The sequence below is a fragment of the Lepidochelys kempii genome, chromosome 2 (genome assembly GCF_965140265.1).
Source record: "Lepidochelys kempii isolate rLepKem1 chromosome 2, rLepKem1.hap2, whole genome shotgun sequence".
In the NCBI taxonomy this organism is placed as follows: Eukaryota; Metazoa; Chordata; order Testudines; family Cheloniidae; genus Lepidochelys; species Lepidochelys kempii.
In genome coordinates this window covers 18,738,626-18,765,417 of record NC_133257.1, presented here as the reverse complement: position 1 = coordinate 18,765,417, position 26,792 = coordinate 18,738,626, and the positions used below count along the sequence as shown (strand labels likewise).

The 26,792-nt window shown below is 42.3% G+C and overlaps 1 protein-coding gene across 8 annotated transcripts in view; it reads right to left on the bottom strand.

The window, feature by feature from the left end:
• Positions 1-5,790: 5,790 nt before the first annotated feature.
• Positions 5,791-26,792, bottom strand: part of CYRIB (CYFIP related Rac1 interactor B) — a 156,089-nt gene continuing 135,087 nt past the window's right edge. For all 8 annotated transcript variants that reach the window (XM_073330125.1, XM_073330132.1, XM_073330130.1 and 5 more), the window contains 7 exons: positions 25,595-25,731; positions 17,760-17,837; positions 17,081-17,197; positions 15,475-15,554; positions 14,195-14,321; positions 11,783-11,853; positions 5,791-6,597 (listed from right to left, as the gene is read on the bottom strand). In XM_073330125.1, the coding sequence (XP_073186226.1) occupies positions 6,534-6,597; positions 11,783-11,853; positions 14,195-14,321; positions 15,475-15,554; positions 17,081-17,197; positions 17,760-17,837; positions 25,595-25,731 (674 nt within the window). In that variant the 3' untranslated portion in view covers positions 5,791-6,533. The remainder of the gene's footprint in view (positions 6,598-11,782; positions 11,854-14,194; positions 14,322-15,474; positions 15,555-17,080; positions 17,198-17,759; positions 17,838-25,594; positions 25,732-26,792) is intronic.

Genomic DNA, 26,792 nt, shown 5'->3' with positions numbered 1-26,792 from the left:
AGTCAGTGGTGTCTCGAAGGTAGCTGGGAGTGCTGGTAGCGTAGGTCCTGAAGAGAGAGTCTACATAGCTAGACAATCCTGCTGTCAGGGTGCCAATGCCTGAGATGATGGGGCGCCCAGGATTTCCAGGTTTATGGATCTTGGGTAGTAGATAGAATATCCCAGGTCGGGGTTCCAGGGGTGTGTCTGTGTGGATTTGATCTTGTGCTTTTTCAGGGAGTTTCTTGAGCAAATGCTGTAGAGTTATCAAAAGAGCACAAGTACTCCTTTTCTTTATACCACTTAGGTGCATGTACACCCCGCTCATCAAAGCCAGAGAACTTTGCTGAGCAGTACACTTCTGGGCAGAGCTCACACCCTCTGGCCTTCTAGCCCCGCCCTATTTAAGCAAGCACCACCCCAACCTCCCTCAGTTCCTTAGCACCGAACATTAGGAGTTGGTCTCTGATACAGAGGGGATGGAAGGTGGGTCAGGGAATAAGTCTGCACTCACATCTCAAAGAACAGTTACAGCACAGGTAGGTACCCGTCTTTTCTTCTTTGAATAGTTGAAGATGTGTACTCCGCTCAGGTTTCAGAGTAGCCGCCGTGTTAGTCTGTATCTGCAAAAAGAATAGGAGTACTTGTGGCACCTTAGAGACTAACAAATTTATTAGAGCATAAGCCTTCATGGGCCACAGCTCACTTCATCGGATGCATAGAATGGAACATATAGTAAGAAGATATACATATACACATAGAGTTTGTATGGCAACTTCCACCTTCTCTGTAAGAGGCTAATTAATTAAGATGAGCTATTATCAGCTATTATTAGCTTATCTTAATTAATTAGCCTCTTACAGTTTGTATGGCAACTTCCACCTTCTCTATACATATATCTTTTACTATATGTTCCATTCTATGCACCCAATGAAGTGTAGCCCACAAAAGCTTATGCTCTAATAAATTTATTAGTCTCTAAGGTGCCACAAGTACTCCTGTTCTTTTTACTCCACTCAGGTGACTCACAAGCAGTATTGGTAGGAGGTGGGGCTTGGAGTCTACTTTAAGAACAACTGCAGAATGGCTTTCCCAAAATTTGCATCTGATCTGGATGCTGTCGTAATGGCATAATACTTGGTAAAAGTATGTATGGAAGACCAAGTAGCAGCCCTGCTGCAAATCTTCAATAACGAAAAGTCACTGAGAAATGCAATCAATGTCATTTGGGCCCTCGTTGAATGAGCTCTTAACCTCTGTGGAGGCTCGTGAGAAGGGATGGGGATGGGAGGTGGGAAATGAGGGGTGTGCAGAAATTGGATGGCATAACTCAATCTCATGGTGCTTGGGACCCAATTGTCCATAATTACTGTGTCCCAAGCACTATAAAGGCGAGACAGCCTGTCCCTGAACTGAAGAGATTGGGATGGGGAGGGCACAGCTGTCCAGGAAATGACCGTCAAAATGGCTGCTTGCTCAACTTTGTTGGAGGTCAGGTTGGCTGGTTAAAATGGACCCAGGTCTTCTCCTCTGTGACCTATGACTCTTCCTGGAGATATCTTGCTGCCCACCAGAAAAGGACAACTCCCAGAAGAACTGCTGTGAGCACTATTGCTGCTGTTGTTCCTGACCTCCATAATCATGTCTGTTTGGGGCTAGGGCAGGGGGGTCCAACCTGAGCCAGAATTTACCAATGTACATTGCCAAAGAGCCACAGTCATACATCAGCAGCCCCTCATCAGCTCCCCCACCCCCACTCCCAGCACCTCCCACCCACCGGCAGCCCCGCCAATCAGCGCTTCCCCCCCAACCCCATCAGCTGTTTTGTGGCATGCACGAGGCTCTGGGGGGAAGGGGGAGGAGCGAGGGCATGGCAGGCTCAGGGGATGGGGCGGGAAGGTGGTGGAATCTCCTTCCTTTTGGGGTTTTTAAGGTCAGGCTTGACAAAGCCCTGGATGGGATGATTTAGTTGGGGATTGGTCCTGCTTTGAGCAGGGGTTGGACTAGATGACCTCCTGAGGTCCCTTCCAACCCTGATATTCTATGATTCTATAGTCACAGCTGAAGTCATAATATGGGAGAAAGCATCTGCTACAACCAGAGCTGACTGCAATGACATGTTGACCACCAGATGGCCCTCTGCAATGAACACCTTAAACATTTTCCTGGAGTATTCTAGCAAATTATCAATGAATTTGGACACAGCATCCCAACTGATGAAGCCATATTTAGATGCTCACTGCAAATCAGCAAGCATTGTTATCTGTAATGATGAGGTTGAATAAATTTTTCTCCACATCAGCTCCAGCCTCTTAGAGTCCCTGTCCTTATGTGTGGACTTGCTTCTCCCCCACTATGATCTATTGTTTGCTGCTGCTACAAAAGTTAGGGGCTGCATGGGTATAGAAGCACTTGAAACTCTGCATAGGGACATAATATTGTTTATCAGTACACATTGCTGTAGGTGACAATGAAGCTCTTCTACAAGGATTAGGCTCCAAAAGATCTGGAGAGCTACGCACCAACATGAAAATCAATGTGGAGACGGAGGATGGAAGAACAGTCAATGTCTTATCTACGAAAGAGACATCACACTTCCACTCAGCAGCGGAGCAGATGGGGATACTGAAGCTGGAATCAGTATCAATCCTGAAGATGAGGTCTGCACTTAAAGTATCGTTGGTTCCAATGATAGTGCCCTCAACAACAGACCCCTCAGTACTGAAAAGAAGGGAGACCTCAACACTGCATGCTGCACCCCTGGTGGTGCAGAATATGGTAATGGCGAACGAGATAATTCCGTGACCAGACCAGGTGGCACTGAGGACACAGCCAAAGCAGAAGAAGCCATAGCAGCTGAGTGCTCCTGAATTGCTGGAGAATCAGTAATGGAGAGGCAGAGCAGGTCTGATACTGTCTGGTACACCAATGGCATAGAGACAGTCTGTGCTGACACCAATGTCATTGGTACCAGACTCAGCAAATGCCCCATGGCCGGTACTAGAACCAACAATACAGTGTCCAACTGATCTTGATGCAGTAATAGGGAGCAGTTAGATGGCTTAGCTCCATCCCCTGTATATGAGGAATCATGGTGCCGGTCACCATCCCTCTTAGAGCACGAAGAGGAATCTCTTCGAATCCTAGAATGGTCTCAGTCCATCTTGTGAGACTTCTTCCTTGGACAACCAGAAGAAGGAAAGCAATCCCTCTCTTCCTCTTAAGCCAGAGCCTGGAACAACATCTCATATTAGTTTTGAAGGGCTCTGCAAGTCTACACAATCAGTGGAGGTTTCCAGTGACAAAGCGGGTCTCAAGGCCTGCTCCAGAAAGTACTGCTTGAGGTGCAAGTCCCTCCAACTTGAGTTCTTGAGAACCTTTTCTTTAACGTGCCAGCTCCCAGGTGAGATAAGCACCCAGTGTGGGGGTGTGAGGAATAACCACCCCACATGGCAGGCAATATTTAAAACTTAGTGAGGTCATTACACCAGGCTAAAACTACTGCTAGCTACCATTAACTAATAAAAACCTAAGGGTACTACTAAACTGACTTACTATATATAACAACTCCTGAAACTCTGGACAGAAAGAAGCATGAGGTAAACACCACACAGAATGCTCCGACAAGTCATGGGAGGTGAGAAGGAACTGAGAGGGCTACAGGGCCAGAGGTTACTGCTAAGCAAAGTTCTCTGAGAGCTTTGGTGAACTGGGTGCTTGCAGATCTGAATGGAATACTCATCTGCAACCACTCAAAATAGTTCTCAGCATTTTTCTAGTGGCAGCTGCTAAAAGAATCCTGAAAAGCAACCGAGCAAATAGCCAGCTCTTTTTAGATGTCTTACACTTTGCTTTACTAAGGTTCTTGGGCAGCAGTACAACCAATGAAAACAACAACAACAAAGTCTGCCAAAAAGAAATAGAGCAATGTCGTTAGAATGTCATTCTAATGCATTTTTTCTTAGCTTTTTCAGATTTATGTCATTGAGCTATCAAGGACAACAAAGGCACTAAGTAATCTGGTATTATAAGAAAAGGTCATGGATTGTTCTGAGAGAATGTCAGCTCTTTCAGCAAGAACGAAAACTAGGGGAAAGTATAACAAGAGTTAAGAGTACTCACTAGGTGGGATGGAAAGAGATGCAGCAAACAGAGTTAGCAGCAGAATGATCACTTGAGGGCCACAGCTGCTTGTTTCTATCACATTTAAAGGGACATCTCCTCTTCCCATGTTGGGAAAGAATTTCTATAGGACAACCATGCTGCCCTGGGGTGGACCAATAGGGACCAGGCAAACACAAAGGAAGGTGCTCCTGGAGAAGGGATTGCTTTGCCTTTTGTACCATTTTCTGTATCACAAAGTTTTATGCCTGCACATTGCATCTTCAGCAGAGGAGGAACCTCGTACTCTCGACAATTTGATGTCTACAATTGACTTATTCAGTGCTCCTCTAGCGAAAGAGTCATGATTAGGGACTTCACTCCTCCAAAGAAATCTCATTGTTTTGGTTCTGCTGTGACCCACAGAATACAAAATCTCTCCAATATTTTGTTATATGGCCGTTTTGCAGCTTTCTTCTCATCTGAGAGCAAAGATTGCATTGTATGTTTTTGAATGCAGGTCTCCTGGCAGGAATCCCTGGTGGCAGACATCTAGTCATCAGTTTAAGCCTTCCGATGCTCAGAACATGCTTCCTTCAACAATCATTATGTGGTATGTGAAGGGTCACCTGAGTCGCATGGTATTTCTGCCTTCGATTGTAAGACAAGATGAGAATAGATGAAGACCAGCCAGCAGATACTATTATTCCTGCACAAACACCCTTGTTTGCATGTGGATATGGGCATTCATTCAAATACAGCCATTCCCCAAGTATTTGTACTAACAAAGACTTGTTCGTGTGAATGTTCACAAACAGGAGGTACAATCATAGTCAAACTATCAATATTTTTACAGAATTCAAACTGCTAGCAAACAATGCTTTCGATCAGTTCAGACAGCTTGAGTCATGAAAATTTTCTAGACATTTTCTACAGAATAAACTTATTTTTTAAAGAAGTATTTCAATCCCTTCTAGTTGGGAAAGTTCACAATATAAAAAGGTACAGTGATGTTAATTAAATACTACATTTGGAATGTGCAATTTGTGAAGTTGTCAATAAGCACGTATAAAGGTTAAATTTTGAAGGATTTTTTAAATGAGAAATCAGTTTATTCTATGCAAATGCCTACTTTAATCTTTTGATAATTTTGCCACAGATTATCAAAGATTAAAAAAAATCTCAACTAAGCGCTCTCCATTCTGCCGTCCCCATGTGTACCGTCTTCTCCATTTCGAACAGATTTTAATTTTGGGGTGGGGGGAGACAGGATGACTTCTGTGTTTTGAACATTGCTAGCACACACTCTGTTTAAATTTTAAAAAAATACACATTTTAGGTTTTTTCCATTGTTCTTTACTGGCAGCGCACAAATGACTATGGGACACAGTGAAAGAAGACTGGGATGTTTTGGGCTGCTTGGTTAAAAAAACTCCTGGACTAGCTGAACTAACATGATTTTTTCCCATCCCTTGCTTGTATGACTGTCTTGGGATTAGGAAATAACCCATATCATATATTGTAAATCAGGGACCCTAACAGATCCTGTTAGGCTTAACTAAGCACTGGCTCCATCCATTTCAGGTGATTACATGTAATGAAACAGCAGCATAGTTTTCACTATATAAAATTTATACATGTACTTTTCTGGTAAAAAGCCAAAAAAACATGGAGACATCTCACTCAAAACACTGGTAAAACAAACCACACTTAGAAAAATGAAAGCAGATTTTTATTATTTTATCCACAGCCAATCATTTGACATGAACATGCATACGTAATTTTGCTACGCACACACCACATATTTTAACGTTAGTTTTTAAAGGTTAAACATACAACATACATCCTTATCCTTACAAAAATGAGTCAAAATGCAAACATAACTTTTAAACAAAACAGTCTTTACTTATTTAAAAAAACTTTTGTGTTGAGTACCATTTTGTACAAACACAGTTAATTTAAACAAATCTGCTCTTATGTTTCCTCATGGTTGCACTTGAAAATAAGCCGCAATAGAAAATGAAGTCATTGAGGGTTTTTTAAATAGCAGAAATAGGCAGTTTTGCCATGCAGAAGAAGCAATATTAAATATTAGTTTTTCAAAAAAAGAAAAAACCACAAGTTTAAAAATATTTAGTTCAAGTCACAGAACTTTCCCCGTACAGAGAAATCCAAACGCAACGCATAATTAGCTGCCACTTAAGGATGGCTGTTCTGAAAAGTAAAAATACCTTCCAGAGTTGATCATTTTCATTGATTTGGCACAGAAAAGAAGTCTGAGCTTACTTAAGAACAAGAAAGTGATTAAAAAGGGAAAAGAGGAAGAGAGAAGAAAATAAAAAGCAAGAACGAATGAGATAGTAGTTGCAATCACTAAAAAAAAAAATCTGTGCATCTCAGTCATTGCAGAATACTGTCTTCTGTTTACAGCAGGGGCTAATTCCAGGTAACTGTTATTGCAACATAGATTTAATTTGCTTGGAGGTAGTCTCATCATTCAAATGCTTTGTTGTGTACCTAAAAAAAAAAAAAAAAAAAAAAAGATTTACAAAAGCACACTTACAATTCTGTTCTTCTACAACAGACAAAGCAGGTAATTGAAGGAACAATACCAAATTTATTTAGTTACAGTAAACCCTCACCAATGATTGGGAGATCTATTTGTGTACTTCCTAACTAGGAAAATTCAGTAATTCCCATTGAAAGTAACATACATCTTTCAGAAAATTAAATTTATAAAAATACTAAATGACAGATAATGCTACTCATGATTATGTCCAACTGTTCTGTTACAAAAGGAGATTTTAAATGGATCCCTACATGTATTTGGGAAAAAACCTCAAGATCTCTTTTGAGTTGGATAGACTAGAATCAGTAAGGAACACTGACACATTAAAGACTGTTAAACTGTCAGTCAACGACATCTAAAATGTGTAGGTCTGGACTGAGATTAAGGTTTGATAATGATGCTCTACTTGAGTAAAGACAAATTTTGGGAATTCCCTACTGTAAACAAATGGCTACTTATAGGATTTCTTATTCTTGAATTCTGTTTAATGCTGTAGGTAACATTGAACTAAGTATTTATATTTACAATAGTCCCTATATTTGGATAATGTTGAAGAAACATTTAATATGGATAAATAGCAAGTATTTAAGTGAGGCCATCGTATGTGTGAATTACTACGGGAATTATCTAAAGTGTGTTTAATCTCATAATTGATAATGTATATGTGCTTCAAATTATGTAGAATATAAGGTAACAGACATTTAAGTGTATTTATGTGTGGACTGTTTCTGTCCTATGTCACTGGAGGAAAACTGAATTTAATTCCTGCTCTAAAACGCTTTCTTTTCTTGTACCCAGCTCTCTTCTCCTCTCCTTTCCCTTTAATTTTATGTTCACCAGATAATTTGTGTTTTCTATTTTTATTGGTTATACCAGTAGCTCCTTTGTAGAGTATGTTCTTTTTTATGACTGAATATACTGAAATTATGCCCAGGTGTTTTGCTGATGAGTGGGGGCATGCTTCTGATTCTTCCCCTCTATCTCAGGACCTGAGAAGCTCATCTTCTGAAGCCGCACCTGTGTGGAGTGTCAGAAGGCTTCTGGAGCTGGAAGGGATGGAGTAGCCACTAAGCTCATGGTTCTCATGGGAGACTTCAATCACCCTGATATCTGGCCGGAGAGCAATACAGCAGTGCACAGACAATCCAGTAAGTTTTTGGAAAGTGTAAGGGACAATTTCCTGGTGCAAGTGCTGGAGGAACCAACTAGGGGCAGAGCTCTTCTTGACCTGCTGCTCACAAACCGGGAAGAATTAGTAGGGGAAGCAAAAGTGGAGGGGAACCTGGGAGGCAGTGACCACGACATGGTCCAGTTCAGGATCCTGACACAAGGAAGGAGAGCAGCAGAATACGGACTCTGGACTTCAGAAAAGCAGACTTTGACTCCCTCAGGGAACTGATGGGCAGGATCCCCTGGGAGAACAACATGAGGGGGAAAGGAGTCCAGGAGAGCTGGCTATATTTTAAAGAATCCTTACTGAGGTTACAGGAACAAACCATCCCGATGTGTAGAAAGAATAGTAAATATGGCAGGCGACCAGCTTGGCTTAACAGTGAAGTCCTTGCTGATCTTAAACACAAAATAGAAGCTTACAAGAGGTGGAAGATTGGACAAATGATCAGGGAAGAGTATAAAAATATTGCTCAGGCATGCAGGAGTGAAATCAGGAAGGCCAAATCACACTTGGAGTTACAGCTAGCAAGAGATGTTAAGAGTAACAAGAACAGTTTCTTCAGGTATGTTAGCAACAAGAAGTCAGTCAAGGAAAGTGTGGGCCCCTTACTGAATGAGGGAGGCAACCTAGTGACCGAGGATGTGGAAGAAGCTAATGTACTCAGTGCTTTTTTTGCCTCTGTCTTCATGAACAAGGTCAGCTCCCAGACTACTGCACTGGGCAGCACAGCATGGGGAGGAGGTGACCAGCCCTCTGTGGAGAAAGAAGTGGTTCGGGACTATTTAGAAAAGCTGGACAAGCTCAAGTCCATGGGGCCAGATGCACTGCATCTGAAAGTGCTAAAGGAGTTGGCGGATGTGTTTGCAGCGCCATTGGCCATTATCTTTGAAAACTCATGGCAATCGGGGGAGGTCCCGGATGACTGGAAAAGGGCTAATATAGTGCCCATCTTTAAAAAAGGGAAGGAGGAGGATCCGGGGAACTACAGGCCAGTCAGCCTCACCTCAGTCCCTGGAAAAATCATGGAGCAGGTCCTCAAGGAATCAATTCTGAAGCACTTAGAGGAGAGGAAAGTGATCAGGAACAGTTAACATGGATTCACCAAGGGCAAGTCATGTCTGACTAATCTAATTTCCTTCTATGATGAGATATCTGGCTCTATGGATGAGAGGAAAGCAGTGGATGTGTTATTCCTTGACTTTAGCAAAGCTTTTGATATGGTCTCCTACAGTATTCTTGCCATCAAATTAAAGAAGTGTGGGCTGGATGAATGGACTTTAAGGTGGATAGAAAGCTGGCTAGATTGTCGGGCTCAACAGGTAGTGATCAATGGCTCCATGTCTAGTTGGCAGCCGGTATCAAGCGGAGTGCCCCAAGGGTCGGTCCTGGGACCGGTTTTGTTCAATGTCTTCATTAATGATCTGGAGGATGGCGTGGATTGTACCCTCAGCAAGTTTGCAGATGACACTAAACTGGGAGGAGAGGTAGATACGCTGGAGGGTAGGGATAGGATACAGAGGGACCTCGACAAATTAGAGGACTGGGCCAAAAGAAATCTGATGAGGTTCAATAAGGACAAGTGCAGAGTCCTGCACTTAGGACAGAAGAATTCCATGCACTGCTACAGACTAGGGACCGAATGGCTAGGCAGCAGTTCTGCAGAAAAGGACCTAGGGGTTACAGTGAACGAGAAGCTAGATATGAGTCAACAGTGTGCCCTTGTTGCCAAAAAGGCTAACGGCATTTTGGGCTGTATAGGTAGGGGCACTGCCAGCAGATCGAGGGACGTGATCATTCCCCTCTATTCGACGTTGGTGAGGCCTCATCTGGAGTACTGTGTCCAGTTTTGGGCCCCACACTACAAGAAGGATGTGGAAAAATTGGAAAGCATCCAGCGGAGGGCAACAAAAACGATTAGGGGACTGGAACACATGACTTATGAGGAGAGGCTGAGGGAATTGGGACTGTGTAGTCTACAGAAGAGAAGAATGAGGAGGGATTTGATAGCTGCTTTCAACTACCTGAAAGTGGGTTCCAAAGAGGATGCATCTAGACTGTTCTGTGCTAGCAGATGACAGAACAAGGAGTAATGGTCTCAAGTTGCAGTGCGGGAGATTTAGGTTGGATATTAGGAAAAAAAATTTCACTAGGAGGGTGGTGAAGCACTGGAATGCGTTACCCAGGGAGTTGATGGAATCTCCGTCCTTTGAGGTTTTTAAGGACAGGCTTGACAAAGACCTGGCTGGGATGATTTAGTTGGGGATTGGTCCTGCTTTGAGCAGGGGGTTGGACTGGGTGATCTCCTAAGGTCCTTTCCAATCCTGATAGTCTATGATTCTACTGGTGTTCTCAAATTTCCAAAGTAGATTTTTACAATGATTCAAGCAGCATGAACATTTAGGCGCCCACCTTCCCCACTTCAAGGCTGCTACCATGCAGCCCTTGCTGTTGCTGCTAGCTCTGTTCTCAAAACAACAGGACAGCTGCACAGAACAGCTTTCAGGAGAGCTAACTGTTGGGGGAGGAGCTGGCTTTTCCGCAGGGGACAAGAGGAAATCCCCACTGATGCAGCATGAGTTGGAGAATAAATTGAAACTGGCCACATCTTACTCATTTTTGGACATATTTGGCACATCAAAACTTCTGACTACAAGATCTGGCTACGGTCCTCTAAGGACAATGAAAGTCCTTTCCTGCAGATTTTTTTGGCTCAAATTTTCATTCTGACTGCAAGTTGTGCACCCCTGCATAACTAAAGAATCTGCTATGCACTGAGGTGTACATTTTCCCAAGTATCTATCTATAAGGTTAACATCAAGTATTTTCCAGATCTATGCAAATGCTGGCCACTGTTTATCTTTAATAAACAGGAGAATATTGTATACAATCAAGTTTATTATCCATGTATAACACCCCAGTTGTTTTATATTGGAGGTCTACTTTACTAAACTCCCATTAGACTACAGCTTACATTTATTCCTGTAACTAAAATCTGTTATACTAAATTATTAGCCACTTGTCTGCCTGTGATACTCAGTTACACGGATTTGGAAACTGGTTACTCTGATTTGTTGTTGCTGTTATCCTAGTGAACAAATATAGTGGTGCTTTCTTCCTAGGATTTCAATCCATTCTGATAATGTATGTTCTGCACAATAACAGACTAAGATTTTCAGAGATCCAGAAGGATTATACTGTACAGAGTACTGTGCCAAAGTGAAATGCTGACCTGTATTAGAATATTTAACTGAATCTTGAATTATAAACGTCCTATATCTTTCCCCATATACATACTAATATCATATAAACTCATCTTAAACAAACTGATATCTCAAAACATACAATATGAACATTTCTGACATTCCCCACAATCCAAAATTGAGCTTTCAATTCTGTGGTTCCTCAGATTTGCTTAAACTGGCTTCTCATATATCATTTTATGCCTCCTACTTCCATCTACCCAGTGAGCAACTAATTAAATTTCTCCAATTCTGTTCCTTTGCTTGTACTTTAAGAACTGGATTTGATGAGTCTATTTGTTTGGGCATGACATTTTATCCAGTGTTAACTCCCCTAGCGTCTCACCTAATGTACACAGTTGTGCAGTTAGGTGGTTAACTGGCTATGGAAATGGGCAATACAAATGGCAGTTCCATGTTAGTAAATGCAAATTTTGAACCAAAAAACCACCATAAAACAACACAATTAACAGTAGGTAAGCTGACTGGCAGTCGTAGCCAGGGAGCAGGGAATGAATGGGCCTGAAGACTTGACTATTGTTTTACCCACAAAGGCAGTCAACTCCATGTTAGGATTAAGGCATGCTAGTGAGGAAGCCTGCAGAAGAGAGGCTCATCTTTTATCTGTTATATTGATAGAAGACTTCATCATCCAGGTGTCTCTGTTCAGCACCTTCTAAAAAATTCACGTTAAAATCATTTCAAGTTAAAAATAAGTACCTGAGAGCATTTAGAAGGCCTTCTACGCTGTTAGGAGGCTGGTCTTTAAGGACTTTGATGCATCCTTTCATCTGGAAATTAAACAAGTTAACACTCTGTATCATGTAAATGCCATACAAAAATAACTTGCAAAAAGTACAGTTCCCCAAGCCCTAACACTTAACTACTTTAAAAGACTTTAAATGTACATGTTATTCTTCTGGATATTGGAAAGGTAGCAAACATCTAGAACTCTGAAATCTTCCCTTAATGTAGAAAGGCTTATCTAGTTACTTGCCATCACACTGAAAGCAGTGGAATAGCTACATCAAAATCTGCTGTAAGGAACTGAAAGACTTTTACCTTAAGAACAATATAAAGGTTTCACAGGGTTTTTTTCTGGTTTTTAAAATTAATACTTGTTTTGTCAGTGTGCTCAGAACAATACAGAATAAAAACCCCTGACCCTGGACCAAGTTCCATGGGACAATATTTCTTTTGATGCATCTACTACACATTTAACAAATAAAACATACACGCAATAGTATACATCCAACAGCACATTTCAATTACAGAACAAAAGGGGGCAAAGTTGAAGGTTGGAGGACAATGCAACCAATCCAAGTTGGTCTGGATGATTGTGAGGGATGAAAAATTATGTGGCAGTGGGGAACACACTGGACCTACTAGCCTTTCATTTGTAGATATTCTAATATTTATGTTATTTAAAAGATAGACATATTGTGTGAATAAAGTATAATAATGTTTCTGGGTGTTATCTGGATTCCACTGAAACTCACATTCTACCTTAACTCTTAAGATGCCTTTTTGTGCATTTGAATGTATATTTTGGATTGCTTGCTGTGTGCAGTCATCTATACACATCTATAGATGACATGAGGTATAGTCATCTATACCTCAGTCCCTGGAAAAATCATGGAGCAGGTCCTCAAAGAATCAATCCTGAAGCACTTGCATGAGAGGAAAGTGATCAGGAACAGCCAGCATGGATTCACCAAGGGAAGGTCATGCCTGACTAATCTAATCGCCTTTTATGATGAGATTACTGGTTCTGTGGATGAAGGGAAAGCAGTGGATGTATTGTTTCTTGACTTTAGCAAAGCTTTTGACACGGTCTCCCATAGTATTCTTGTCAGCAAGTTAAGGAAGTATGGGCTGGATGAATGCACTATAAGGTGGGTAGAAAGCTGGCTAAATTGTCGGGCTCAACGGGTAGTGATCAATGGCTCCATGTCTAGTTGGCAGCCGGTATCAAGTGGAGTGCCCCAAGGGTCGGTCCTGGGGTCGGTTTTATTCAATATCTTCATAAATGATCTGGAGGATGGTGTGGATTGCACTCTCAGCAAATTTGCGAATGATACTAAACTGGGAGGAGTGGTAGATACGCTGGAGGGGAGGGATAGGATACAGAAGGACCTAGACCAATTGGAAGATTGGGCCAAAAGGAATCTGATGAGGTTCAATAAGGATAAGTGCAGGGTCCTGCACTTAGGACGGAAGAACCCAATGCACAGCTACAGACTAGGGACCGAATGGCTAGGCAGCAGTTCTGCAGAAAAGGACCTAGGGGTGACAGTGGACGAGAAGCTGGATATGAGTCAGCAGTGTGCCCTTGTTGCCAAGAAGGCCAATGGCATTTTGGGATGTATAAGTAGGGGCATAGCGAGCAGATCGAGGGACGTGATCGTTCCCCTCTATTCGACATTGGTGAGGCCTCATCTGGAGTACTGTGTCCAGTTTTGGGCCCCACACTTCAAGAAGGATGTGGATAAATTGGAGAGAGTCCAGCGAAGGGCAACAAAAATGATTAGGGGACTGGAACACATGAGTTATGAGGAGAGGCTGAGGGAGCTGGGATTGTTTAGCCTGCAGAAGAGAAGAATGAGGGGGGATTTGATAGCTGCTTTCAACTACCTGAAAGGGGGTTCCAAAGAGGATGGCTCTAGACTGTTCTCAATGGTAGCAGATGACAGAACGAGGAGTAATGGTCTCAAGTTGCAGTGGGGGAGGTTTAGATTGGATATTAGGAAAAACTTTTTCACTAAGAGGGTGGTGAAACACTGGAATGCGTTACCTAGGGAGGTGGTAGAATCTCCTTCCTTAGAGGTTTTTAAGGTCAGGCTTGACAAAGCCCTGGCTGGGATGATTTAACTGGGAATTGGTCCTGCTTTGAGCAGGGGGTTGGACTAGATGACCTTCTGGGGTCCCTTCCAACCCTGATATTCTATGATTCTATGATACGGTAGGCTGGTAGTATATGCCAACCAATTAGGACTATTCCAGACTGTACGCATACTTGTAATTGATCTATTTGGACTCAGAAAATTCATATTACAATGGGAGGGGGGAAAAGACAGTCTACGTATAACTTTGGTTTAAACATCCAAAGACTATGAACACCACAAAACTTACATCAATTTTTGAAGTTTTGGCAAAGGCGCCCACTGGATGCACATGGTCATAGAGTATGATGACACCCACCATTACCCTCAGACAGAACGATACTGTTTCCTCATTTGTAAACCTGCTTCTGTACTCACTGGAATTTTAGAACACAAAAATATCCATTATTATATCAAACACCAAAACAGGCCTTCGTCTTTAACACTGACATTTAGAGGGGAACCTTCCAAAAAAGAAAAGTTTCTTCAGAGACAAGAGCAACTATTTTCACCAACACAGAAGTTAAACCATTGCTTAGAAAGCCCATTATTTGGAAACTGGAAGAATAAATCTCTCTCAAGCCCAAACTGACATCTTGCTGTTAATTTTAGGATTTTTCGTATTAACTGTCTTGGCCTCTTCCAAACAAGTGAACATTTAGTTTATACCCAAAGAAGAAAAACACAATTCGCTTGTGATGTACGCATGGAATAAGGATGCCAAGTTTTTATGAGCAAGGCGTAACTGCTTGTCTGTCAGTGGCACAAACTGTCCCTGAAGTTCAATGTTTGGAGTCCCTCCTTCTTATACCCCCCACAATAAAACATGCACTGGTATTCAGCCCAGTCCTTTGTGTTTTTGTTTTTAATTTGACACGGTTACTTCATTCCTGAACAGCTATATCAATAGCAGCCTCTTCAGATCCATGAACAACTGGTTAGAAAAACTTAGCACACAATGTTTAACTTCTCCTGCCCATAGTTTGTCACATTTACAGTAGACTCAAGTAGCCCAAGCCTACAAGTTGTTATAGTCAAGACTCAAACAAGGACCAAGGCAGTAGACTTGCTGGAGCCACCATTCACCCACTGAACTCTCCTTTCATGCAGCAGTTAACAAGGAAACAACCATTACGTGCACTGCTCGAGCCACTTTTCAAAGCATGCTCTAGGCAAGTGTGCTCAATTTTCCTGAATTATGCATGACAAAGTCATTTACAAATGTACTGAGAGATCTGTTAACTTTCATACCCATTCTACTTTTAAATATTAAACAATATTCTCACAGAAAGTAGACAACATGCTGTGTCTAGTGCATGAGAAAAATAAGTCATAACAAGGCTAGAAAAATGTTATGGAATTTAGTAAAAAAAATTATTTGGCTCCCATTTTGTTAATTTTCCTATTTTTTCCCATTCATTTTATGCATTATGGATTATGCCTGACATGCATACTTATATTTTCTATTGATATTGTGCACAAGAGGCCTATAAATGAAGAAATGAATTTTGCCACTCAGATCATACTTACGGGGTTTCCAACATGACTCTGCACACACTAGCCATAGTGCTTAAACAATCTGTGGTATTTTCAATTGGTAAATTTTTATTCTGTGAAAGGAGAAATGAGTAATTCTATTCAGTGTAATGAAAGTGTAATACTGTAAAACCTAATACAATTCTAGGTCAATGAACACTACCTAAGACTGAGCGCTCGAGTTTAAAAACACACCCACATACCCCCCTTTAGGGGATAAGAAACACTGCAGTACTTTATCAATAAAACATTTACAATCAGTTGTTTTAAAACCATAGTGATTGTACCACTTCCACTATTACAGACACCAGGCCTTACTATAGTTTCCATTTTTACACAGAATTTTTCATTGATTTTTGGAGAGTTTGTTTTTGCTATATTGATTTCAGTGGGGAGCTTAAACAATGGCATGACAGGTCCATTGAGAAGGAAGAAAAATGTGACCTTAAAATAAGATTCTCTGTCTTTGACTGGAGATCATTATGTACTACAGTATTAATAATACATTACTATTCATTTGAAAAAGTAACATATTTTGTTTAAAAAAAACGGTATAGTTTTAAAAATAAAGGTTGATTTTTCTCAGCTGTACATGGGAAACTGTGGTAATAAGTGAGCCAAGTCAATAATAGTGGTGTTGTGGATGTCATGTCAGATACTTCAGTAGGTAGTTCAAGGACAAATGCGAAAGTAATTGGATACTTTGATCCTATTCCATAACAGGTTTAAGATTTATTCTAACACACTCGTGTATCTAATCAAGTTTATGCTTGTATTGTTGTAATTACATTTTAACTTCTATATGTACCAGAATGAAGCTCTCCTGGGAATCTTTCTTTTAAAAAAAGCACATCACTTCTTTTTTATTTGCTTCTCAATTTCAAGCAGAGATATTCAAGCCCAATTTGTTTCACTCTTTGTTTCTAGAAGCCCTTTTCGAGTATGGATATATGATTAGAAAAAGTGACCATCTAAAAATGCAGATTATCAGACAACATAACCGAAGGCACACGACCAGAACAGGCATGTGCTTATTTTACTGGATAAAATAAGTTTTTACTGATATCAGTACAGACATAGCTATTGGACAGCAGCCTACAACAGAACTGTTGGAAGGCCAGCTGGAACCTATTCTACCATGCATAGCATCTGCAAGACTGGCTGCATCTAAATTTCTTCTGCTTGTGTAAAAGGCAGATATTTGATTTACAGATTCTAAATTACGGGCTTGTATACATGGTGCCAGCAAAGCCCAGTAGAGGGTTGTGATTTGTTGAGCGCGCTCATGTGCTGCACTGTAACTGCCCTGTGCAGGTATGTAGACTGCTGGCGTGCTCTAAAAGGTACCTAGCTCGTCTTAACGCAGTCCTGTGCAGTTAGAACAAAGAATGTTAGCGTGATCTATAAATCATTCCCTTCTACCCCTCTGGTGCACTTTGCTGTGCCATGTAGACAATCCTTAAGTCTTCAGCAAATTTCACCTGGGAGTTATCAGGACAGAATGTCCCACAATAACTTCTTAATTGTTGTCTTTCAGAACATAGCTGCATTTTACAGTGCAATATCCAAGTCAAAGAAAAACCTTCTCCCATATGCTTACCTCTGACACAAATTTTGTCGTGGCATCACTTAAGGTTTTCAACATTGGCGTCGCTTCAGCATAAAATAAAGACATTCTATTTGCCAATTCGTTATTTACTTCATTTTCACCCTCTGCCTATAAACAAAGATACAAAATTATATGTACAGTAAAAGCTTTGTTATCCGGCATATTGGGGGAAAGGGGGGTGCCGGTAAGTCAAAAAAAATTCAGTTAACTAAGAGGGAGGGAATTTGGGTGTAGGAGGGGGCTCAGGGCTGGGGCACAGGAGGGGGTGTGGGCTCTGGAAGGGATTTTGGGTGCGGGAGGGGTTTCGGAGTACCGGATTCGGGCAGCTCCTGGCGAATGGGAGCTGCAGAGCCAACGCTCGGGGTGGGGCGGGGTAGTGTGCAGAGCCGCCTAGCCACACCACCGCCTAGGAGCAGCAGGCACATGTCACCGCTTCCAGGGAATCACGCAAAGCCAGGTAGGGAACCTGCTGGCCCTGCACCCGGTCAATAAACCGGACTTTCAATGAAGATGAGAAAAGCCAGTTTATAGAGCTTTCCGGTTGGTAAAGTGCCAGATAACACAGCTTTTACTATAAATTGTTTTGTACCCTAAAAAACTGGATAAATAGTACTAGAAAGACAAAGAATTTAGCATTTAAAGTGTTTTTTCACTTCCAGAGGTTACCTACTGGAACATTATTAATCCTCATACGACTCAAAGTTCTTCTGTAGTAGCTGAAGTCATTCTGTATAGCAGGATTTGTCATCTACAAAAAGTGAGAAAATGAATATATTTTAGTGACAGATGCTCAGTTAGGATCCGAAGACAAACTTTATGGAGATATATATACTAAGAGGTATAGTGCACACTCAACTGTCATTGAAGTCACTGGAAGTAAAGAGCACTCAGCATCTTGCAAGCCCTGGATGTCTTTAGAGGTTCTCAAACTGGGGGGCCTCTCAAATTGGGGGTCTGGGGGGAACAACCTTACTGTGCAGATTCAGAGCTGGGCAGCCGGAGAACTGCAGCTGCTGGCTGGGTGCCTAGTCCTGAAAGCAGCACAGCCGCCAGCAGCAGCACAGAAGTCAGGGTGGTATGATACTGACACCCTTACTTCTGCGCCGCTGCTTGCGGCGGTCCTGCCTTCAGAGCTGGGTCCCCAGCCACAGCTCACCGCTCTGCCTTAGGAGCTGGGCAGCTGGAGAGCAGTGGCTGTTGGCCGGGTGCCCGGGGTAGGAGAACGTAAACTACTACAGACTCAAAGAAGGGGGTAGGATTAAATAAATTTGAGAAGAGAAGGTTACTCACCTTTTGCAGTAACTGAGGTTCTTCGGGATGTATCTCCCTATGGGTGCTCCACTCCAGGTGATGGTGAGTTCCTGCGCCATTTGCTTGGAGAGTTTGCAGCAGTGTCTGTACAGGTCACGCATGCATGGTGCCTACCTCACACACCGTTGGCACTTCATCTAGCATGTGCATGACCCAGAATCCTCAGTTCCTTTTCTACCGCAGAGTCTACTTTAAACTCCAAAGTAGAGGGGAGGAGGGCGGGTAGTGGAGCACCCACAGGGACATACAACATGAAGAACCTGTTATTCCACAAGGTGAGTAACCTTCTCTTCTTCGAGAGAGATGTCCCTGTGGGTGCTCCACTCCAGGTGACTGTAGAGCAGTGCCCTCCTACGATGGTAGGGGCTTCGGAGTTGGTAGGATAATTGCCGATAATACAGCTCGGCCTAGCCGAGTATCCGCCTTAGGGCCTTGTGTGATTGTATAATGTTTGGCAAAGGTGTGTTTGGAGGCCCCAGTGGCGGCTTTGCATATGTCTAAGTGAAACATTGTTTAGGAACACTACTGACACTGATATGATCTAGTAGAGTGCGTCTTCATCCCCGCTGGAGGTTGTGAGCATTTTAATTGATAACACAGGTGAATGCATCCAGATATCCATTTAGATAGTCTCTGCGTGGATATGGCGGTACCTTTAGAGCGTTCTGCGATGGATATAAAGTATTTTGGTGAAATTCTAAATGTCTTGGTTCTGTCCAAGTAGAAAGCTAGTGCTCTTCTAACGTCAAGGGTGTACATGTTAGCTTCAAACGTGTTCTTGTGTGGTTTAGGAAAGAAAGCTGTATAGGTTGATTAACATGGAAGGACGCTTGTACTTTATGGAGAAATTTAGGATGGGTTTGTAATGTGATTTCATCTTTAAAAAAGGTCATGTATGGTGGATCTGCCACGAGTGCCCCAATTTCTCCCACATGTCTAGCTGATGTGATTGCTATTAGGAATGTCACTTTCATGGATAGGTGTAGTAGGGAGCAGTTTGCTAAGGGCTCAAATTGTTTCTGAGTGAGGGCCATTAAGACCAAGTTTAAGTCCCAGGGTTGTGTGGGTGCTCTTACGTCCGGATATTGAGTCCTTGACCTTGTGGGGGCATTGTTAATCATATGTTAAACCTGTGTTCGTTTGGTCTGTAGATGGTTGCTAGTCATCCTTGCAGGCAATGAATGTGCAAGTGTGCATGTCTGACCACAAATGTGCATGCTGCCATGTGGCCAAACCGTTGTAGACACGTGTGGGCTGTTCTGCACTGTGGATAGGGGTGTCTTTACCATGTCGAATCTGTCTCGTGGAAGTGATGCCTTCACCGTCACCAAGTCGAGATAAGTGCTGATGAATTCTAATTGTTGAGCTAATTCTACTGTTGACTTCTTTTTGTTTATTTGTAGACCGAGACTCTGGAAGCAATCTATCGTTGTTTGGGTAGAGCGAATGGTATCTAATCGAGTGTATGACTTCAAGAGACAGTCATCCAGGTAAGAAAATTTATTATTCCTTGTTTTCACAGGTGCACTCGCCGTTACTACCGCGAGGATCTTTGAGAAGACACGAGGCGCTGTTGACAGACCAAAAGGTAAAACCTTGCATTGATAGTGGTCTGTGTCCGAATCTCAGTAAATCTCAGAAAGCGCCTGTGGGCAGGGTGTATGCTAACACAAAAATAAACATCCTGCAGGTGGAGGACTGAAAAACAGTTCCCCTGCTCCAGTGTTGGTATTATTATTGCTACGGTGACCATCCTGAACCGCTGCTTTCTTACAAACTTGTTCAGTCACCGGAGATCGAGAATAGGTCACCATCTCCCATTTTTCTTTTGTGTTAAAAAATAGTGGAAGTAAAATCCCTTCCACATGTGTTATGCGGGAACAGTCTCCACTGCCCATAATTGGAGGAGATGATGACCATTTGCTATGTCAAGAGGTATATGAAAGGGGTCCCTGAAGATGAACGGGGAGGGTGGGAGGTTGGGGTGTAGATACAGGAAAGGAATGGTATAGCCCATTCGGATGACTTCTAGGGCCCATTTGTCCATGGTGATGGCAGCCCATTTCAGGTAGAATGAGAACAAATGGCTTCCAAATAGATGGGTGGATGGTGTAAGCACTGGAATGAGGGAGAGGTCTTCCAGACCCTCGAACAAGCCTTCAAATTTGTTTATTAGAGGCAGTAGGTTTAGATGCCACTCGTGGTGATGGACATTGTCATTGTGGTCTCTGTCATTGTTGTTGGTGTTGTTGCTCGTAAGGCCTCTGGTGTTTCTGTGCGCATGTTGGGTATCTATTCCTCTGATATGGTTGATACCTATATTGTCTCCTTCTTGTGGCAGGTGTATGAATGCCGAGGGACTGGAGAGTGCCCTGCGAGTCCTTCATAGTGTGCATTACCTCATTGGTTTTGGCTGCAAACAATTTTTCTCCATCAAGGGTGAGATCTTTGACTGTATTTTGTATCTCCCATGGGAATGCTGAGGAGTTAAACCATAAGGCATGTTGCATGATGACAGCTGTAGCAGTGGACCTGGCGACTGTGTCAGCAGAGTCTAGTGAGGCCTGTAGAGCCATGCGTACGATCATCTGTCCTTCAGAGACCAGAGATTTAAATTGTTGCCCCTTTTCCTCTGGGATCTCCCTAATAAAGTCCATAAATTTGCCATAGTTCCTGTGGTCATATTTGGCAAGTAGTACCACATAATTTGCCACTCTGACTTGAAGCATGGATGAAGAGTATACTTTGCGGCCGGAGAGGTCCAACCTCTTACTCTCTTTATTGTAGGGTGGATCAAAAGTGCTGATGTTTGCCCCTTTAGTTGGCTGCTTCCACTACCAGAAAATTGGGTGCGGGTGTGTGAATAGAAATTCTGATCCCTTCGAGGGAACATAATATTTTTGGTCCGCCCTTTTGCAGGTAGGAGGTATGGTGGCTGGAGTTTGCCACAGCATCTTGGCGGGTTCCATGATAGCCCCACTGATTGGCAATGCTATCTTGGAGGAGTAAGATGTCTAAGATATGTTCGCATATGTTGAGTTTCCAGCACTTCCTCCAGAGTAATTTTGAGCTCACTGACCACTCTTTTGAATAAGTTTTGGAAGGGGGTAAAGTCATCCACCATGGTTGGTGGTGGAGGCATAATAGCCTCACCCAGTGAGGAGGGAGGATGTATTGTTCTAGGTTGGCGAGGTGTCGGGAGCAGTGTCTTCTTCCTGCTTTGCCATGGGTTCATCTGTCTCTGTCACTAGCCTCTGAAGGTGGAGGTGGGGATCTGGCATCTTCCCTACGTGGTCTGTGGTGCCTGCTATAGTGTCTTTGGTAAGACCCTTAGGGTTCCAGTATGGCCAGTGACTAGGATAGGGTATGGCTGGTGCCATCCATGGGTGGCTGTACTATAGCAACATGTCGTGAGCATATGAGGGTTGTAGCCGTAGGGGTCCAGTAGCCATGGGGGAGGAATGGTGAAGGGAAAATACCCCTTCAAAATTCTTCTCTTCTTTGATCAAGAACTGTGACGCTATCGAAGATAAATGGTATGGTACCGCTGGCCCTGGTGAGATATTGGTGCCTAAGAGAGGAGACTCCAGAGTTGAGGATACCAATAAATCCTTGCGGTGCAGAAAATGGCGTACTGCTGAGAGCCTCGGTCCTGGAGGGCAAGGTCCCGATTGCATCGTTGGTGTGATGTGCTGAGCCAATATAGTTTGTATTGGCGTCATTGCCCTAGTAGCATTGGGCTGCGGCACGGAGATAGGAGCGGTTGTCGGTGCAGTCTCCTTTGGAGCTGCTGACGGTACCGTGGTGGAGGCAGGCAGCTTAGAGCCCTTAACCATGGCACTGTAGCGCTGGGTTCCGGCGGCCGCTGCCGCATGGACTGTGCTGGAGGTGCCCAGAGAATCATATCTGCTGAGCAGCAGTGTGGCTGGCACCGATGAGAGCGATTTGGTCAGTGACCGTTTTGTGTTGATCTGCTCTCTATGAGGTTAAGAGGATGGCCAGTTTTTGGCCTTCAGGGACCTTGGCAGTGGGGAGACCAGGGACCTATGCTGGGAAGAGGGTTCCTGTACCCGGGTCGGAGGCTGGTCTTAAGGACTTCTTCATCAAGATGAGTTTAAGTCTCAGGACTCTATCCCTTCGTGCCCTAGCCTCCAGTTTGTTACAGTGGACACATTTCTGAGGAATGTGAGCTTCCCCCAGGCAACGGACACATTGAGTGTGTCCATCTAACACAGGCATTGCCTCTCTGCACGTCGTGTATCTTTTAAATCCTGGTAAACTAGGCATTTTCCTAACCTAATTTTAACTGTACTAAGGGATGGAAAAAGAAAACTTTTTTTTAATTTTAAATAAAAGGAACGTAACTCTAATAACTGAAACTTAACTTGTCTAAACTATCCGAACTCACTAATATATCTAAACTTATCTATTTGAAATGAAGATTTGCAACAGGACTGCTGAGCAACGTCTTAGGCCGGGGACGGTTTAGAAGGAACTGAGAGTCCGGGTTGCACGCATGCTGTATGAAATTGCCATCAGCGCGTGAGGCAGGCACCGCGAGTGCGCGACCCGTACTGGCACTGCTGCAAAACTCTCTGAGAAAAGGCACAGGAATGTACCATCGCCTGGAGTGGAGCACCCACAGGGACATCTCTCGAAGAACCACCACGGCTTTAGAAGTAGCTAGAGCACGTAAGATTTCCTGCTTTGCTCTATATAATTTTTCAGAATAAAAAACTAATGTGAGAGAAGAGTGGATGTTCTGATCTGCTCCAGTTTGCCAGCTTTACTGCCATAGGATTAGACCAGTGTGTCTAGACCATTGCTACGTGGTTTTTGGGAAACTACAGACACGATGAGAGTGAGAGAGAAAGAGAGAGAGAGTGAGTGTGTGTCCAGAGGTAGCAACTTTCTCTTGATGAAGAGGTATGTCAGACTAAAACGGGAAGACACAGAACCTCAGTAATGTGGGAAGACCTCAAGAGGCCATCTAGTCCATCCCCCTGCACTGAGGAAGGATTAAGTATACCTGTACATGGTTGATATTAGCCTTGAGCAACTGGAATAATACACATGGCTTTAGGGCTTGTCTGCATTATGGATTTTTGCACTTGCAAAGGCATGTTCAAGTAAACTGTCTGTGCAGATGCACGACACCAAGGTAACTTACTCCAGGAGGTAAGTCACACTGGCACGCACCTCACTTTACAGTGAAGCGACACATGTACACTGTGGGGTTTACATTGGTGTGGAAACAATGGTACAAAAATCTCTAATGCTGACATGCCCATAGTTTAGAAAATATCCCCAGTGCACAATTACTTGTGGACAAAAATAAACTTGGATCCAGGAGTATTTTTTTAAAGCCAAAATTAAAATTGGTATTTGGGGGCTACTGATTCCACATGAAGAAAAGAAAACTAATATTTTTTATTATTTGTATTATAGTAGCAACTAGGCACGCCAAGAGAGATCAAGGCTCCACTGTTCTAGGCACAGTACGGAATGAGCAGGTCTTCACTAGACATGCTAAATCAACCCCTGATGCATCGATCGCCGGAGTGTCGATCCAGCAGTAGTGTAGACATGCGTTAGAGACAGTACTCGTCTGAGGAGTTTACAGAATTATTGATGGGTCTTGACATTTCCATTATGTACAGACTTCATTATCAGAGTTTAACACTTTATCATTAACATTTGTGCCAAGTAAAAATTCTGTTTTCATGTTAGTAGGCATTTTGAAAATATTCCAAACAGAAAAATGAAAGGGATTACATTTCGAATAAGTAGTATGTTTTGTGCTCCCCATTTTTTTTAAAGTCCTATTTTCAAAAATTAAACCTGGAAATGGATCAGGCAAAAATATTTCTTGTTCTTTTTCAATCAAAAACAAAAATATACAGAATTTCAAAAATGTTGTATTGGTCACATGCAATAATTTTTAATGTAAAGGCAAACAGTTTGAGATTTAAGCACAATGAAAGTACTCTCTCTGTAAAGAAATCACAGAACAGTAAGTACAGATATATTTGGAAGATATATATATTTGCTTCATGCAAATTGACAAGAGCCAGGGAAACCCAAAGACCATCCATCTCAGTCATAAATTTCCTAGCTTTTGTTAATTGCTTTCTTCTCTTTTAATGTTAGCCAACTTTTTCTTCCTCATACTTAATTATATTAACTATTTTCAGGAACATAGGGCCAGATTTGATGCAGTGCAGCTACTTTGTACCACACTGACAGTGTAACCTGGACCTAAAGTCAGTTTAATCAGCCCAAGGGGATTTCACCTGTGTATGGGTGAACTTCAAATGGCAGAGAGCCAATTTATGAGGCTCTTATTCTTTTGACCACTCTTCTTTCACTCCTGCTGACATTGCAGGGAAAGAGGCATGGTCAGAAGAAAAACAGCACTGCTGACAAGGTCATGTGCTATACTAATCCTCGGCTGCATTTTCAGTGCCCTGGGGCCATTGCAGCCTGATGTTAAAGTAGCCATAAGGAGACCTAGCCCGCATACAGCTACAGCAGGATCACGGGAATGAAAAAGCGAGCTTTAAACTTTCGTTGCCCTCTCCCCACCCCTGACATTCGACTTGTGCAATTCAACCACATTCCAGAATTGGCCAATGAGTGTTGACAATTATATGCAATTTCTATTACATAAATGAAGCAATTCTCAATTTTTCCATAATACATGATGAATGCTAGCATTCAATGAAATAATTAACTTTTCATGATCTAGATGAGGGATTGTCAAACTGGGGGTTGGGACCCCTTAGGGAGTCGCAAGGTTATTATATGGGGGGTCGCAAGCTGTCAACCTCCACCCCAACCCTGCTTTGCCTTCAGCATTTATAATGGTGTTAAATAGATAAAAAAGGTTTTTTTATTTATAAGGGGGGGGGGCACACTCAGAGGCTTGCTATGCGAAAGGGGTCACCAGTATAAAAGTTTAAGAACCACTGATCTAGATAAAGTATCTGAGGATTTTAAGTATCAGGAAGCATCACAGAGGGACTGAAGCAACCATCATTCTTTTTACAGATAGGGACATCAAGAGTGATTAAGAGGTTTGCCCAATGTCACAGAGTCTGTGGCAGTGTCTGGAATGAAACCCAGGTTTCTCCAAACCTCAGTCCTGGGCTCCTTTTAGATGAACTGCCTATTTAAAAATGCATGGAAATTTACCTTGAGCTCATCAAATCGGAGTGTGAAATGAAGAATTTCTGCAAACTGCTTAGCAAGAGCCTGCTCTCGCTCCAGGTGCTGAGTCGGTGAATATGGGGTGCTTGTCAGGGCTCCCAATAGACCTCGCAATCCTGCCTCTAAATAAATAAAGAAAATCAAAACATGTCAAACGGTATCTGCTTCTACTATATATTAGTCGTTGACTTAAAATGCTAAAATGTATGGTAATTCCATGATCTAAAGTGAGTTTTAAGATCAAATAAGTTATAACTGGTTTTCATGGGGCATTTATACTGGAGATTACCCATGAATTGCTATAGATATAGAGCCTATATCTGGATTCTATCCTGACTGGATTCTACAGTAAACTAATTTTTCAAGTTGTTTCATGACTATATTCAATTTTTGTTTGAAATTGACTTTACATTGGTCATTTCAGTTAATATTGCTATATGAAAAGCTATTCAATGTTAAGGAACAGAAATGAAACAGTGACAAAATTTCCCTATCTACAAAGGCCATATCAAAAAATTGGAAATGCAGCTAGTAGTTAAAGAAGGCAAGCTGTAATCTCTTAAAATTTGGCAGGCTAAAGTTTTATTTAAAAAACAAACAAACAAACAAACAAAACCTTTGTCATGAAATTATCTACTCAATTAAAAGATGCATTTCCAAGTATCTTTCAATCCACTAACCCAGAATGGAGAACTCTTCTGTTGGTTGAATACCTAATGAAGAAACTTTTAAACCTTAGCACTAACAAGTGAGAAGCTAAGTTAATAAGTGGCTAGTTTCCTATGTTCTTTAGACATGTTTATGTAGACCTTCAAAATGTTTTTCCTCTACAATTTTTTTTCGGTGGGGGAGGGGGGGAGAAGAGGACTGTGGTGAGATGAGATTGCCTGAAGAAAGCAGAGTTTACCTTATTCATGAAATACAATCCTGCACTTAGCACTATTTTGCTATTAACTGTGGAAGTGACAGAAGGTTGTTCAATAGACAAAGCCGCCAAAAATAGTTCTGAAAGTTCTATGGCTGATGCATTTCCAGCTTTAACATACAAGGGACACTCTGAGATATTGATTAATTACTATTTCTTAACACCGTAGTTCAAAGGGACATTCTGAAATCGTGTCTCTCTCACCAACAAAAGTTTGTCCAATAAAAATATTACAGGTTTCAGAGTAACAGCCGTGTT